Source organism: Schistocerca piceifrons, chromosome 5, assembly GCF_021461385.2.
Source record: "Schistocerca piceifrons isolate TAMUIC-IGC-003096 chromosome 5, iqSchPice1.1, whole genome shotgun sequence".
NCBI lineage: Eukaryota > Metazoa > Arthropoda > Insecta > Orthoptera > Acrididae > Schistocerca > Schistocerca piceifrons.
The window spans coordinates 415016351-415034814 of record NC_060142.1 but is presented as its reverse complement, the minus strand read 5'-3'; the positions used below and the strand labels follow the sequence as shown (position 1 = coordinate 415034814).

Below are 18464 nucleotides of genomic sequence, written 5' to 3'. Positions count from 1 at the left end.
CGTGCTCACATTTGTTGCATTTAAACATATTGTACCTCAGGGAATGTAGTGTGGTTATTGCAGTTGCCTGTCCCATTTGCTTGAAGAGCTGCATCATTGAAGCTTGAATTTCCCTGTGCATCATATTTTACTTCCTGTAGTAATTAGTTTCCCCCCCCCCTCCCCCATGAACCATGTACCTTGCCGTTGGTGGGGAGGCTTGCGTGCCTCAACAATCCAGATAGCCATACCTTGGTGCAACCACAACGGAGGGGTATCTGTTGAGAGGCCAGACAAACGTGTGGTTCCTGAAGAGGGGCAGCAGCCTTTTCAGTAGTTGCAGGGGCAACAGTCTGGATGATTGACTGATCTGGCCCTGTAACACTAACCAAAACGGCCTTGCTGTGCTGGTACTGTGAACGGCTGAAAGCAAGGGGAAACTACAGCCGTAATTTTTCCCGAGGGCATGAAGCTTTACTGTATGATTAAATGATGATGGCGTCCTCTTGGGTAAAGTATTCCGGAGGTAAAATAGTCCCCCATTCGGATCTCCAGGCAGGGACTACTCAGGAGGACATTATCAGGAGAAAGAAAACTGGCGTTCTACGGATCGGAGCGTGGAATGTCAGATCCCTTAATCGGGCAGGTAGGTTAGAAAATTTAAAAAGGGAAATGGATAGGTTAAAGTTAGATATAGTGGGAATTAGTGAAGTTCAGTGGCAGGAGGAACAAGACTTTTGGTCAGGTGAATACAGGGTTATAAACACAAAATCAAATAGGGATAATGCTGGAGTAGGTTTAATAATGAATAAAAAAGTAGGAATGCAGGTAAACTACTACAAACAGCATAGTGAACGCATTATTGTGGCCAAGATGCCCACGCCTACTACAGTAGTACAAGTTTATATGCCAACTAGCTCTGCAGATGACGAAGAAATTGAAGAAATGTATGACGAAATAAAAGTAATTATTCAGATAGTGAAGGGAGACGAAAATTAATAGTCATGGGTGACTGGAATTCGACAGTAGGAAAAGGAAGAGAAGGAAACGTAGTAGGTGAATATGGATTGGGGCTAAGAAATGAAAGAGGAAGCCGCCTGGTAGAATTTTTCACAGAGCAAAACTTAATCATAGCTAACACTTGGTCCAAGAATCATGAAAGAAGGTTGTATATATGGAAGAACCCTGGAGATACTAGAAGGTTTCAGATAGATTATATAATGGTAAGACAGAGATTTAGAAACCAGATTTTAAATTGTAAGACGTTTCAAGGGGCAGATGTGGACTCTGACCACAATCTGTTGGTTATGAACTGTAGATTAAAACTGAAGAAACTGCAAAAAGGTGGGAATTAAAGGAAATGGGACCTGGATAAACTGAAAGAACCAGAGGTAGTACAGAGTTTTAGGGAGAGCATAAGGGAGCAATTGACAGGAATGGGGGAAAGGAATACAGTAGAAGAAGAATGGGTAGCTTTGAGGAATGAAATTGTGAAGACAGCAGACGATCAAATAGGTAAAAAGACGAGGGCTAGTAGAAATCCTTGGGTAACAGAAGAAATATTGAATTTAATTGATGAAAGGAGAAAATACAAAAATGCAGTAAGTGAAGCAGGATAAAAGGAATACAAACGTCTCAAAAAAGAGATCGACAGGAAGTGCAATTTGGCTAAGCAGGGATGGCTAGAAGACAAATGTAAGGATGTAGAGGCTTATCTCACGAGGGGTTAGATAGATACTGCCTACAGGAAAATTAAAGAGACCTTTGGAGAAAAGAGAACCACTTGCATGAATATCAAGAGCTCAGTTGGAAACCCAGTTCTAAGCAAAAGAAGGGAAAACAGAAAGGTGGAAGGAGTATATAGAGGGTCCATACAGGGCGATGTTCTTGAGGACAATATTATGGAAATGGAAGAGGAGGTAGGTGAAGATGAAATGGGAAATATGATACTGCGTGAAGAGTTTGACAGAGCACTGAAAGACCTGAGTCGAAACAAGGCCCCGGGAGTAGACAACATTCCATTAGAACTACTGACAGCCTTGGGAGAGCCAGTCCTGACAAAACTTTACCAACTGGTGAGCAAGATGTATGAGACAGGCGAAATTCCCTCAGACTTCAAGAAGAATATAATAATTCCAATCCCAAAGAAAGCAGTTGTTGACAGATGTGAAAATTACCAAACTATCAGTTTAATAAGTCACAGCTGCAAAATACTAACACGAATTTTTTACAGACGAATGGAAATACTGGTAGAAGCCGACCTCGGGGAAGATCAGTTTGGATTCCGTAGAAACATCGGAACACGTGAGGCTATACTGCCCCTACGACATATCTTAGAAAATAGATTAAGGAAAGGCAAACCTACATTTCTAGCATTTGTAGGCTTAAAGGAAGCTTTTGACAATGTTGACTGGAATACTCTCTTTCAAATTCTGAAAGTGACAGTGGTAAAATACAGGGAGTGAAAGGCTATTTACAATTTGTACAGAAACCAGATGGCAGTTATGAGTCGAGGGACATGAAAGGGAAGCAGTGGTTGGGAAGGGAGTGAGATACGGTTGTTGCCTCTCCCCGATGTTATTCAATCTGTATATTGAACAAGCAGTAAAGGAAACAAAAGAAAAGTTCAGAGTAGGTATTAAAATCCATGGAGAAGAAATAAAACCTTTGAGGTTCACCGATGACATTGTAATTCTGTCAGAAACAGCAAAGGACTTGGAAGAGCAGTTGAACGGAATGGACAGTGTCTTGAAAGGAGGGTATAGAATGAACATCAACAAAAGTTGATGAGGATAATGGAATGTAGTGGAATTAATCGGGTGATGCTGAGGGAATTAGATTAGGAAATGAGACACTTAAAGTAGTAAAGGAGTTTTGCTATTTGGGGAGCAAAATAACTTATGATGGTCGAAGTAGAGAGGATATAAAATGTAGACTGGCAATGGCAAGGAAAGCGTTCCTGAAGAAGAGAAATTTGTTTACATCGAGTATAGATTTAAGTGTCAGGAAGTCGTTTCTGAAAGTATTTGTATGGAATGTAGCCATGTATGGAAGAGAAACGTGGACGATAAATAGTTTAGACAGGAAGAGAATAGAAGCTTTCGAAATGTGGTGCTACAGAAGAACGCTGAAGATTAGATGGGTAGATCACATAACTAATGAGGAGGTATTGAATAGAATTGAGGAGTTTGTGGCACAACTTGATTAGAAGAAGTGATCGGTTGGTAGGACATGTTCTGAGGCATCAAGGGATCACCAATTTAGTAATGGAGGGCAGTGTGGAGGGTAAAAATTGTAGAGGGAGACCAAGAGATGAATACACTAAGCAGATTCAGAAGGATGTAGGCTGCAGTAGGTACTGGGAGATGAAGAAGCTTGCACAGGATAGAGTAGCATGGAGAGCTGCATCAAACCAGTCTCAGGACTGAAGACCACAACAACAACAACAACAACAACAACAATAATAATTGGTCGTTAATGGATTCTCTTGATATCGACATATTGAAGTTTTCTAAAACCCGTTATCATCGGTTTGTAATCACTTGACATCCATTCTAGTAAAATGCATCCTACACACATTTCTTTACTTTGAAGTTAACATCATTCAGTTAGTTTGATGTTGAAGTGATCTTTGACACATTTTCTTCTACAAACAATGCTCCAGGCTAGTTGTTAAGAGTTTTATGAATTTCAAAATCCTTTAGATGTTCAAAATTTCTCACATGTTTCTTTTATGGCAGAAGTGTTATTTAGATTCACATAAATAGAATGGTCAACTGACACAATCATATCAGCCCGTGGAGACATAGTTTTTATGCAACAGGTGATTAATTTGAGAATTCCAACACTGCTTATGTACCTAGTATTCTGTTAATTTTCTGTGACTGTCACTTTGCCTCAGATTTGATTGACTGTAATGAAACTTTTTGTTCTCCAGGAAAGCGGGTGGCATCCTGTTGTTCGGTTGCATTACTCACTCTTCAGTCATTGTATCCAGCAATACTTGTGATGCCAGCAGCACTTTATATTTATAAAAATGAAGCAAAGACAACTGTACAAAATAAACATTACACATGGAAACAGTCTTTCATATACACATTTGTTGTGTTTTCACTGGCTGTTGGAAGTTTACTTTTCTTGTCATACAAGATTACTGGAAGTTTATTATTTCTTAATTCAGTATATGGTTTCATGTAAGTATATTGCTTGTGATAAAGCTTTCCTATTAGATGTAAGAAGGGTTCATATATTATAATATAAAATGATAAGTTTTGAGACAATGGAAACTCCTGGATGGAATGACAGTGTTATGAGAAGGGTAGATTTCTGCTCAGCATATAGTGAAGATGTTGACTCATATAGAGGCTCAACAGAAAGACTGCTAAACAAGTAAGCGTTTGGCCAAAAGGCCTTTTGAAGTACACACACACACACACATACACACACACACACACACACACACACACACACACACACACACACTGTGTGCGTGCGTGTGCGTGCGTGTGTGTGGGCGCGCATGTGTTTACTTCAGGAGAGGACTTCTTTGCCGAAAGCTTACTTAGTAGTCTTTTTGTTGTGCCTTTCTGCGACTCAGCATCTCCACTATATGGTGGGTAGCAATCTATGTTTTTCATAATATTGTAATGATAAATTGGGCCCAGTTATGCAATATGGAATCAACTCCAAATTTATAGCTTTGAACTACATCATGTTTTGCAAAGCATTAAAAATAAAATTCTACAAGTACAATATAGACAAAGTGAGAATGTCATTACACTGTACATTTTAGATACCAGTGTTTAAAATAAAGAAAGGTATAAAATATAGATTTCCCTTGGTGGAAAGAGCCTAAATGGGAGTTGGTTCCATATTGCTTACCACAATAAGTTAAAATGGCACTCAGAACTTTTGTGTTGTATTTTGAGGGACTGGGTAGTGTGCATCAGGAGCTTGAAAAACCTGGCTATCGTGATGTTTGCATGTATTAATATATTAACCTTCAATTATTTACCAAACAATATTAACATAATACAATGCAATGACAAGAAAATAATATATTTTGCACAATGAATCCATTGTTATTCCAAGGTAAAGTCCAGCACCCCATCAACCCCATCAATATCATCCACATCACCACAATCTACTGAAACACTACTGTAAAATGTGGTAGCTTCACTTGGAATGAGATGCGCAATGAACGTGATGTCGTCCGATTTTGGCTGTGGTATAGGCTTTCTATTTGGCCACAACGGTAACAGGAGCGATGAGAAGTTTACTGCAGACTTTGGGCGACCAGTTCTTCTTTTCTTGACATCTTCAACAAAATTCTCATCTAATTGTGTATTCACATATAGAGAGAAAGGTTTGCTCCTTAAGATTCTAATCCGATGGAGTTGCAGCCAGCTTACATCGTTCTGATGTATGTCTTGTTTCCTATTGAAAATACTCTATTCAAGTTGTGCAGTTCCTTTAAAGTCGTGTTTTGGCACCCTATGGACCTGTAGGGGATTCTTTTTCCTTGCCTTCTGCATTACACGTATGTAGTCTCCTGGCATATAGAATTTATCCTGCATCTTCAGAGCGCATTCTATTATCGCCAAAGTCACTGTAGTTACGAAAAAAAGAATGAGATAAGCTATTTCAATGTAATTGTCTTCAAAGAACTATGCTCTTCTAGACTTGCTTTTAACATTAAAACCATTTTTATATTATGGTGTTGTCCCCCACATGAATCTGACCACAAAACCAATTCCTTCACTCCATGATTTAAATTGTTCAGTATGTGGTGTTGAAGACAACTTCTTGAGCCCCGTAGCCAGTAGTGTTTTCAATCCAAGAATAGTAGTGTGCTTCATTACATTTACTAGTGTGGATTCTCTAACGCTTCAGATGACAAAGCAATGTGGAACTGGTTTGCAAACTTCACACCACTTTCACGTCAGTTGACTTACTTGGTACGCACAGTCGATTTTCTTCTCAGGGTAGTCTCTCTCTCTCTCTCTCTCTCTCTCTCTCTCTCTCTCTCTCTCTCTCTCTGTGTGCGCGTGCGCGTCTTCATGAAATAAGTGGTTACTCGCAGAATACTTTTAGTTTAGGTTTGGTATATTCCAAATTCCACAAAGAACAAATTCATCATTTCTCACATAAATATTCAAAAGTTTGTAAGCCAACCAATCCATCTCGCATTACACTCAATTAAATACATTTACTATAGCGTTGGTTTAACAACCACATAATTTATGAACATGTCATGCTTCTAGCAAGTCCAACACATGAATTACTTAAAAGGCTAATCTCATTTCTTTGTTTGTCCTTAACAATCATCACAGTGACTAAAGAATAGCACAGGCTCTTCTCTACACTTATGCAGAAACTCTATGGATCGTACAGCAGGTACTTGACGGCCGCAGCATCCACATTTATCTTGTGACTGTTTTTAGACCTGTACACACACAAACAAGCAATGCGCAGTAGGTCAGATTCGTCTCTCTCACACTTCTATTTAAAATATTGTGGGTTCGAGATGGAGAAAAGCCAAGAGGTTCTAGAATTTACACGGAAATTCTCAAAGCACTATATATTCCCCCCTCCATCAGACCGAACACACGATATTTTATATACAATCATTATGTATGTTTATATCCCATATAACAAAAATTCATATTTCAACAGTATACCTGGGCTAGTATAAATCCTTGGGTAACAGAAGAGGTAACAAATTTAATTGATGAAAGGAGAAAATACAAAAATGCAGTAAATGAAGTAAATGAAGCAGGCAAAAGGGAATACAAAAATCTCAAAAATGATATCGACAGGAAGTGCAAAATGGCTAAGCAGGGATGCCTAGAGGACAAATGTAAGGATGTAGAGGCTTATCTCACTAGGGGTAAATTAAAGAGACCTTTGGAGAAATGAGAACCACTTGTATGAATATCAAGACCTCAGATGGAAACCCAGTTCTAAGCAAAAGAAGGGAAAACAGAAAGGTGGAAGGAGTATATAGAGTGTCCATACAGGGCGATGTTCTTGAGGACAATATTATGGAAATGGAAGAGGAGGTAGGTGAAGATGAAATGGGAAATATGATACTGCGTGAAGAGTTTGACAGAGCACTGAAAGACCTGAGTCGAAACAAGGCCCCGGGAGTAGACAACATTCCATTAGAACTACTGACAGCCTTGGGAGAGCCAGTCCTGACAAAACTTTACCATCTGGTGAGCAAGATGTATGAGACAGGCGAAATTCCCTCAGACTTCAAGAAGAATATAATAATTCCAATCCCAAAGAAAGCAGTTGTTGACAGATGTGAAAATTACCAAACTATCAGTTTAATAAGTCACAGCTGCAAAATACTAACATGAATTTTTTACAGACGAATGGAAATACTGGTAGAAGCCGACCTCGGGGAAGATCAGTTTGGATTCCGTAGAAACATCGGAACACTTGAGGCTATACTGCCCCTACGACATATCTTAGAAAATAGATTAAGGAAAGGCAAACCTACATTTCTAGCATTTGTAGACTTAAAGGAAGCTTTTGACAATGTTGACTGGAATACTCTTTCAAATTCTGAAGGTGGCAGTGGTAAAATACAGGGAGCGAAAGGCTATTTACAATTTGTGCAGAAACCAGATGGCAGTTATGAGAGTCGAGGGACATGAAAGGGAAGCAGTGGTTGGGAAGGGAGTGAGATACGGTTGTTGCCTCTCCACGATGCTATTCAATCTGTATATTGAGCAAGCAATAAAGGAAACAAATGAAAAGTTCAGAGTAGGTATTAAAATCCATGGAGAAGAAATAAAACCTTTGAGGTTCACCGATGACATTGTAATTCTGTCAGAAACAGCAAAGGACTTGGAAGAGCAGTTGAACGGAATGGACAGTGTCTTGAAAGGAGGGTATAGAATGAACATCAACAAAAGTTAATGAGGATAATGGAATGTAGTGGAATTAAGTCGGGTGATGCTGAGGGAATTAGATTAGGAAATGAGACACTTAAAGTAGTAAAGGAGTTTTGCTATTTGGGGAGCAAAATAACTGATGATGGTCGCAGCAGAGAGGATATCAAATGTAGAGTGGCAATGGCAAGGAAAGCGTTTCTGAAGAAGAGAAATTTGTTAACATTGAGTATAGATTTAAGTGTCTGGAAGTCATTTCTGAAAGTATTTGTATGGAGTGTAGCCATGTATGGAAGTGAAACGTGGACGATAAATAGTTTAGACAAGAAGAGAATAGAAGCTTTCGAAATGTGGTGCTACAGAAGAATGCTGAAGATTAGATGGGTAGATCACATAACTAATGAGGAGGTATTGAATAGAATTGAGGAGTTTGTGGCACAACTTGATTAGAAGAAGTGATCGGTTGGTAGGACATGTTCTGAGGCATCAAGGGATCACCAATTTAGTAATGGAGGGCAGCGTGGAAGGTAAAAATCGTAGAGGGAGACCAAGAGATGAATACACTAAGCAGATTCAGAAGGATGTAGGCTGCAGTAGGTACTGGGAGATGAAGAGGCTTGCACAGGATAGACTAGCATGGAGAGCTGCATCAAACCAGTCTCAGGACTGAAGACCACAACACCACCACCTTGTTCTTTTCATAACCATGAATAACCTTTTTCTTATTATTTAGCTATTCCTTATTTTTTTCATTTTACTTTAATTATAAAATGTGAACACTTCAATCAGTGTTGGAGTTCGTTTTCTTGTATCTAGAAATCGTGGAGACTAAACCTTTGGTTTCCAATCGTAAGCTCCAGGTGTTCATGACACTTGAGTACTTGAGTCTTTATTCGAATTCATTGTACTATTTTTTCCTTAGTACATACTAGTATCATTATTTATAGTAGTTTATAGTCCGGAGGACTCTGGACAGATGAAAGGGTTCTTTTTGACGCTTGTAAACTCAGATAAAACATAATAATGCTAGTGATATATAGAATTCAAAGTTACCAGAATAATTCCTATTAAATGTGCGACTTCTGTCACAGTACTGTCCTTTTCCCCTAGGATCGGTACCCATACCTTACATGTAGGTTGACCCTGTGAGTGCATTTCCTCCATCCATTCTGGTAGGTACGCCTCTTTATAAAACATCCCTATTCATCAGGCCACAGGTCGTCCTATTTCTATGTAGGTATGCCTGCTCTATATCCTTAGCAAATGCCGGGTACACCCTCCTTATCCTTTATGCGTAGGCCTCATGGTTCTTTGCCCTAGTATACATCTGTATGTACACTGTAATCAAATATTTCCTGGTAAAATAAAAATCTATTTTACACTTCACTCTCACTTCTTAGTACCTCATTTAATACCCTAGAGTCCTCCTCTACATTTCAACTTCTGTAGTCATGGTAGATACTATATTCATATTTCTTTGTGTGTATGCATGTGTTTGTGTGTCCGATTCTTCAGCTTTCTTATGTTATTGGAAACAATGGAGACTATGAAGGACTTCTGTGATAGAAGTATATGAATATGGAAAGAGGGAAAAAATATTTAGGTCCTCAGAAGAGAAGTAAGAAAGGAAAACATAGAAATGGTTGCTAAGATCGAAGAAGAGAAAGAAGGTAGCCCCAAAGACAGGAAACCCTTCCCACCACACTTCCCCAGGATCCCTACTTCACCGGTACTTGAGTTAGAAACCGTAGGAGGTATGGTTTAAATCGTCTCCTACAGAACGGGCATTCCCACCTTCACCCTTGAGGGCCCTGAAGAAAATCTTAGCAACCCTATGGAAAAGGCAAATGGTGAATAATCAGGCACACTTGTTTGCGAGGGTCATTTGAAAGGTGTGATGTGTGTTTCGTGTTACCGTATTTACTCAAATCTAAGCCACACTCGAATGTAAGCCGCACCTGAAAAATGAGACTCGAAATAAAGGAAAAAAATATTTTCCCGAAAATAAGCCGCACCTGAAATTTGAGACTCGAAATTCAAGGGGAGAGAAAAGTTTTAGGCCGCACCTCCAAATCGAAACAAAGTTGGTCCATTGTAATATGAGACACAATTTAGGTCGAATGATTGACAATACAGCTACACTAGTTTGGTTCGAGCCGTAAGCTTAGCAGTTAAGTTTTACCAGGTAGCCATTGCTATGCGTCAGGCGCTCCGCCCATTTTTATACGGGTACCCTTTGTTTTTCATGTGCTTCGTCTGGTTTGAATTGATTGCTTATTTTTCTTTGATCTGATAAGTGCTGTTCTCTTTGTTATAAGTGTTTACGTCACTCTAAGCTGAAAATGCATTACTGTACTGTGTCATGTATTGTTTGTCGCATTCTGATAATGACTGTTTACGACCTGTCGCCACTAGCGGCGTTGTTTGCTTTTGTGCGTGCTACCGCTGCTTACAATAAAAAAAAAAAAAAAAAAGAGAGGAATTGTCTCAGTAGCGAAGCAATGTTATTTACACTGTTGCTTTCTTTGATAATGATCAACAAGAACCAAATAGTAAACTGCATATGATAGAAGATGTTCTGAACGAGAGTTTACCGAAAATTTTTCTCAGTTTGAAAATCTTTGCAGACGCCTCTTTAGTACATTACTTTCTGCACAGAAATTAGAGTCATCTTAGATTTAAAAATCTAGTTAATTGCCGTGCTTTATTTCTGACTGTATCACTATTAGGCATAAGAATGATACGAATATAAACATGACATGATTTGTGTATACTTCCGCGTTTGCTGTTGTCTCACTCTAGTTTCGTAGTTTATTAGGCAGACAGGATTTAAATGAGATAGTAGCAAACACGAAAGAATACATGGCAAAATGTTTATATTCGTATTATTCTTATGGTGAAGAGAATACTGCGTGTGATTCACAATTCATAAAAGTTCCCATTAGCAACCATCTCTTCTCACAGGTAGGAAAAAATTCAGAATGTAGAATTGGCCATACTGACAAACATTGCAAACAGTCTTGCCAGTTGGATTTTCGTAGTACATTGAAAAGCTGCTACATTCGAAGATGAACAATACGGAATTTGTATTAACTTCGTTGGATAATGTATGAAAATGCAGTGGTCGAAATTCGGGGTGGATAAAGAAGCTCGTCTTCCACATTTCTTCTCCCCCCCCCCCCCCCCCCCCCCCCCCGCCCAAGCTTGTCTTCCACATTTCTCCCCCCCCCCCCCCCCCCCCCTCCCCCCTCCTGTCGGCAATAACATATTTCAGAACTTCCGCTTACTTTGCACTTATTCTAAGCCGCAAGCGGGTTTTTGGGTTACAAAAACCGGAAAAAAGGTGCGGCTTAGATTCGAGTAAATACGGTAGTCATGATTTATCTGTTGATGTAAATCATGCTTTTATCTACACTACCCACTCCTTTTAAAATTGATACAAACCCTCATGTCTACATCACATCTCACAAAAGATATAAAACATTCTATACAGAATAGAAATTTGTACACTACAGTGTAACAATTGTTCACTTCATCACATGATATTATATTCTACACAGACATAATATTCTTATTTCATTTATTTCATCTAGAAGTCACTGTTTATCTATGATTTTCTTAAACCAATCTTTATCTTATAGTCTTATCCAGTTTTCTAAGTACTAACATTATAGGATAGTTTAAGATTTTAGGAATAGATTACAGAATAGTTTAAGATTTGAAGGGAATTCGGTGCAGGAAAATTTTATTACAGAAGAAACACCGAAAACAACTCGGGATCCAATGGTCGTCTCTCCGCCCATTAACACAGAATGTTAACATCCCTGGGGGACAGAGGACTCCACTTGGATCCCACGGATCTGATATTAACATCACTTGAGCAAGTGCAGACCAGTACTTCTCTTTATATTTCTTTGGACATCTTTCCCATTGCAAAACAATCGCCACTTCACTAGGTAACACCACATTAGGTGAAGTTATTCTATGTTCTACTCTATCCTGGATGAGTTTGAATGCTTTCCACAGGTCCTCCATACATCTCTTGGTATCACTAAGTTCAGAAGATTAAATAGCAGATACGTTCTTGGATGTTACTCTCTCGGAAACTTTCCAATTTATAAGTTTTTCCCCTGTTCCTCCCAACTATTTATATTTATAATGACGGAATTCGCTAGTTTCACTCTGAAATTTCTTTCTACAGGATCTACTCGCGTATTCACACCCATAATTTGCAACTGGACAATTGGTATTAACTTCTCTTGCTTATCAACACTTCCTCTTACAGTATGTAATCTCTGCTTTACAGCATCAAATGTAACATTACATAAATTTTGAAATGATCCTAGCTTTTCACTAAATTCAGATTCTACATTATTACATTTATCTTCAATATAAAATTCTAACTTCTTTGTCAAATCCTGAGGTGTATCATTCTGTCTCTGATTAAAGTCAGTGAACAGTTGATATATGTGACCGTTTAAAGAACTTGTTATTTCTCCTTTCAAATCTATTTTAAAATTTTCTGCTTCAATAGTTAAAGTATCAAATTCAGTCTTCAAATTTCCCATGCCTTCAAATAAATAGTTAAATTCCTTACTTTGTTCATCTACCTTAGCACTTAACAATCCTAAAGTTTCATTCTGAACATCCAATTTACTATTTGAGTATTCACTGAATCTAATTTAAGACTTTGAGCATTTAAAGTTTCATGTAACTGTAAACTTTGGGCTTCTAGTTTGGCATTTAAAGTCACACTTAGTTCCTTTCTTAAAGAAGTATTTTGAGCAGTTAGTTCCTTTCTTAAAGCTGCTAAATCTGCACTCTGGGCTTTGATTAAATTTACTAATTCAGACTAGTCTGGCACTTCCTTCCTCACTTTCATAGCCATGGCTGGTTCTAAAGTTTCCCCAATTCTCTGTGTATTATCCATATTCCTATTAGTTTTAGATCTAGTAATCATTTAATGAATTAACTCTAAGTATAATAACTACACCAATAAAAGTCACTCTACTGTTTGTATCACTTCTTGCTACGGTACAAAGTTCTATTTTGCGCTCGCCTGGCATCAAACTCTCGCAACGCAGATAAGCGGATGTGACGGCAAGTCAGCATTGGTGAACAGCAAGCCTTCAGCGTCGGACATTGGTGTCGACGTCGGTGTTGGTGGCCAGCTGTGGAAGCAGATCGACACTGGTGAACCGCAACTGGTGCCGGTGGTGTCAGATGTTGTTTCTGCGTCAGCATCACCGCAATGTGTGTAAGAGCTGTATACTCCCCCACTGGATCTTTTTAGTTGAATTATTCTCATCTTATCTCTTCTTAGTCTAATACATCAAGGTCTTCGTTCCATTCTTTTAACGTTCTTCCCTGTTGTTGCATCCACAAATTTTTCCATTTGATTTTTGGACTTAACCAAATTACACGAAACAGTTCTCTTGTATTGTTATATCTGATTGCTGTGGCATCACATCATATCTTCTTCTTCTTCTTTGATTTCTTCTCAAAATTCCAATTTTTTTATTCCTTTTCACTGGTCGCCACACTCTAATGCTTTAACAACAAGAAGCGATGTGGAGCTGGTTTGCAAACTTCACACCTCTCTCACATCAGTTGACGTACTTGGTATGCACAGCCGATCTTCTTCTCTGGATAGTCAGCCATTTTGATCTCCAAAAACTACTTCTCCGAAGAATAAAGCTGGTTAGGGGAATTTATCAGACTCTCTCTCTCTCTCTCTCTCTCTCTCTCTCTCTCTCTCTCTCTCTCTCTCTCTCTCTTTCCCCCCCCCCCCCCCCCCCACCTCCCCCCTCTATGTAATAAGTGGATACTCGCAGAATACTTTTAGTGTAGTCTTGGTATATTTCAACTGCCACAAAGAACAAATTCATCATTTCTCATATAAATATTCAAAAGTTTGTAAGTCAACCTATCCATCTTGCATTAGACTTGATTAAATACATTTACAATAGTTTTGGTTTAACAACCACATAATTTATGAACATGTCTTGCTTCTAGCAAGTCCAACACATGAATTACTTAAAAGTCTAATCCCATTTCTTCATTTGTCCTCAACAAGCATCACAGTCACTAAACACTCAAACTCTATGGGTCGTACAGCAGGTATTTGTCGGCCGCCGTTCGGCCGCTGCATCCACATTTATCTCGTGACTGTTTTTAGACCTGCACACTCAAGCATGCAATGCGCAGTAGGTCAGATTCGTCTCTCTCACACTTCTATTTAAAATATCGTGGGTTCGAGATGGAGGAAGGCCAAGTGGTTCTAGAATTTATGCAGAAACTGTTGAAGTGCTAAAATTCCACAGTTGTATATCCAGAGTTGTCTTTTTTAAAAGATAATATTTGTTGGTACACATGGTGATGGCAATGTTATTTCTAGATCATAAGTGAATGTTTCAATCTGATCTTCCTCATGAGCTCTAATCATAACTTCTATCAGCATTTTATGAGCTTGTTCTTCTCTATATATGTGGTTTTCATGCTGGTCATTGAGCATTGCCTTATCCATTGTAGCATTTGCTGATGCAGATTGTGCTTTATATTTGTTGCAAACCCTACATGTGTCTTTTTGAAGTGTTTTCCTTCTTAAATTAAACTTTTTCTGAAATACTTCCTTATACTTGGAAAATAAGAGAGTATCACTACATCCTTATATAACACAAACATTTTGCTTATTGTTAAATCACGTGCAACGTATTCTGCATCTGATTTGTTTCTACTGCAGTGACTTACATATTTTGAGAACTTACTAATATGGTGCATAATGTCCAGTTTTTGCTGATCTGTATTCTTATTATGACCTCCACTACACCCCCTTTTATTTAATAATGCATTGTTATCTTTGGATCTGCTCTTCTCCATTGCTGTATTCATGCTCTTAGTCAAAATATGCAGTGTCTGACAGAAGAAATCTCTGCGAACTGTAATATAATTAATTCTGTAAATCCTACTGTAGTTACTTTTATTATTGTCTCTATTTCCTCTGTGACGGTAGACTTCATGTTGCCTAATCATTGGCTGACCGCTGTGGCCGAGCCTTTCTAGGTGCTTCAGTCCGGAACCGCGCTGCTGCTACGGTCGCAGGTTCGAATCGTGCCTTGGGCATGGATGTGTGTGATGTCCTTAGGTTAGTTAGGTTTAAGTAGTTCTAAGTCTAGGGGACTGATGACCTCAGATGTTAAGTCCCATAGTGCTTAGAGCCATTTACTTAGAGCCGTTTTGTTGCCTAATCATTCTGCCTAACACTACAGTTTGTATATTATAATCTCCACTTTTCCAAAAATTGTCAAAGCGCAGTTTCCTCTCGTGTATGCTTATTTTGTCACTACATTTTCTTGAACAGTTACAGATGTAATCTCTAAACAGTTTTGGTTCCACTGATTTCTTTGCAGCATTAACATATCTGTTGTTACTATTTCTTAGGATCTTATGACACTCTGTTGACAAACAGCTGGCCGCGGTGGGCTGCTACGGTCGCAGGTTCGAATCCTGCCTCGGGCATGGGTGTGTGTGATGTCCTTAGGTTAGTTAGGTTTAAGTAGTTGTAAGTTCTAGGGGACTTATGACCTAAGACGTTGAGTCCCATAGTGCTAAGAGCCATTTGAACCATTTGTTGACAAACATCCAAATTTTGTCTCCCTCCCTTTTGTGAGCCTCCCTTTAACTTGCAACTCTGCTGCTGTAATCAACACTATAGCTGTCTTCTGCATCATGTTCTGTAAGGATTTTCCTTATCAATAGATCCATTAATATCCACGACACTTTGTCTTAACCCACATATGATATTGCTATCTTTTTCCTGTAACACACAAAAAATAGGCCCTTGTTAGTATGCAGTACCATGAATATATCACCCATTTCAATATCAATGACAGTTATAAAAAAGAGTTAAAATGTTCTACTAACCTAACTTTTTCTTGATGCATTGTGGACCTGTAGAAATTGTTCTGTAACATTCCCTTCCTACAGCAATAACAAGAAAGGCTTTATAAGTAATATCACCTACAAAATACTGTGTTTCACATTAAAAAAGTATTTAAAATATTATTTATTCCACAACCTGCAAACTCACATTGTCATGTAAACACAGAGAGACCAGGTATTTTCCTCTAGATAACTTGTTCATTGTCATTGGTTTCTCCTAAGGAAGTGTTTTAATATTGTGTATATCAATAACATAAACCAAAAACACAATAGTTAGTTCAATTCAGTTTTAACAGAAACACTTACACATAGACAGCTCATGAAGACATGAAGACATGACTTGGTTCTGTATTGCAAGTCACTGCACATTTGATTCTAGTGCTGGCAGTTGGTTCTGCACTCTCTAGATGGCAGCACATTACAAAAAGGAGTTGTTTCAGTTTTGCGTAACATGGTACACACCTTCAAGCACATTTTGCAATATAAATCCAAAAATCCAGATAATGGTGGTTGGATCCTTATTGCAAAACAAGGTCCAATTATGAGACAGGATTGCTGGCAAGTACTTACCTTCAGAAGGCAAAATATGTAGTTCTGCCAGTAGACACACATAAAAGTAAAAGACATAGCTTTTGGAGCTAATAGTCCCTCTGTTAGGGAGGAAAAGATCTCTTTCTACCCTTGTCTGTACTACAAGTGTTTGTCTCTCATCTTGAGGTCCGAGTGACATGTTCTTCCTCAACCTGCTCCTGTTGCCACTCTGATAATTGTCTTCATTTTCAGAGCTAGGTAGAATGTCTCTTTCACTTATATATGTGCCTATTGGAAATGCTACTGATTACAGCTCTTAAAGGTAAGTGATGGCCAACGCCGGCCGGAGTGGCCAAGCAGTTCTAGGCACTTCAGTCTGGAACCGCGCGACTGCTACGGTCGCGGGTTTGAATCCTGCCTCGGGCATGGATGTGTGTGATGTCCTTAGGTTAGTTAGGTTTAATTAGTTCTAAGTTCTAGGGGACTGATGACCTCAGATGTTAAGTCCCATAGTGCTCAGAGCCATTTGAACCATTTTTGATGGCCAAGAATTCTGCCCCATAATTTATAAGCCTTTTCATTTGCATGTTACTTTGATGTTATATAAAGTGAAACTTTCAAATGTGATTTGAGATAAATTCTTCCTTTTCTCCATTGCAGACTAACTGTTCCTGATCTTAAACCAAATATTGGATTATTTTGGTATTTCTTCACTGAAATGTTTGAACACTTCCGGCCACTATTCATAGCTGCTTTCCAAATTAATGCAACTGTTTTGTACATGCTGCCACTCACATTAAGGCTTCGTGAAGAACCCATGTTGCTAGCTACAAGCTTTTGCACTCTTATTAGTGTATTTAAGTCATACCCCTGTCTTGGGGATGTAGGATTTTATCTGGCACTTCTGCCCATGTGGAAGAATCTATACAATCGTAAGTAACAACTTCTTTTTTTTTTTTTAATTTTTGATAGTTTCACCTAACACATTAATGGTTGGAAATTGTAAGTTAAATATTTGAGGAATAACAGCTTTTTTTACATTGCAGATATGCAACAAGGTTTCATTGTTGCATGCTTCTTCATAACTACTTCAGTGCTAGGCCCAGTGCTTTGGCACCTCTGGATATATTCTCGGTCAGCAAATGCAAATTTTTATTTTGGTGTCACACTTGCATTTGGTACTGCACAGGTAAGGATTTGTGATAGCAAAAACATATTAAAGATTATGTTTTTGGTATTATTTGTTTAGCGTATGGCATTACATGTGAACAGTGGCTAGCAATTGTGGATTACATAGTTTTACAAAAATTTTACAAAAATATATTAATTTCATAATTTATAATTTTTACAAAAATATATTAATTTCATAATTTATAGTTTTAAAAATAAGAATATAAATTAATATCTAATTTGCCGATCCATTCAAGGGCTGTCATTTCAAAGAAATCTTCCAACGTTCCAGGGTAGGCTCTTCTGCTACAGCTTGTTACAGTGTGATTGATTGTCTGGTGTTCATTTCCACAGTCACACTGAGAAGATGAAGCCGTTCCCCATTGGTAGAGGTTTCCAGCACAGATGCTATGCAGGCACGCCACATTAGTTCCATACTGGCTGGTCTTGTCAGGTCTTTGTAGGGTCTGATGTTCCTCATGGGCAATAGTGTTCCACATTTCTGTCCATTTTTTGTTGATACTGAAAGTAGCTGCCTATAGCGATTCTGCCAGTAGGACAGATGGCTACCTAGATTTTAATCAGTTCATTCGGAATGCAGGAACATCAGACTGCATTGGAAGCTCAAGGATTTTAAGTAATTTTTGGTATTCCTTGAGGGCATTCTGTCTACGGAGGTCTGGTGGTGCAATGTTGCTAAGAGGTGGTAACCAGTGCAGAGGAGCAGATTCGATGCAGCCTGTCATTGTACTCATTGCTTCATTTAGCTCCACGTCAGTTTTTCTCACGAGTGCTACTGAACCACACTGAGGCACAGTATTCAGCAACAGAACAGACTAGCACTAAGGCAGCACATCGCAATGTCATAGCTGTTGCACCCCATGAGGTTACCACTCAGCTTCTATATGAAGTTATTGCGTGATCTCAGCTTTGCTGCTGTGT

At 38.7% G+C, this 18464-nt stretch overlaps 1 protein-coding gene across 1 annotated transcript in view; it reads left to right on the top strand.

Annotated features, from left to right (window-relative positions):
• Positions 1-18464, top strand: part of LOC124797858 (phosphatidylinositol glycan anchor biosynthesis class U protein) — a 96499-nt gene that overhangs the window by 52501 nt on the left and 25534 nt on the right. The window contains exons 4-6 of the mRNA XM_047260929.1: positions 3917-4172; positions 17013-17284; positions 17399-17541. Of these exons, the coding sequence (XP_047116885.1) occupies positions 3917-4172; positions 17013-17284; positions 17399-17541 (671 nt within the window). The remainder of the gene's footprint in view (positions 1-3916; positions 4173-17012; positions 17285-17398; positions 17542-18464) is intronic.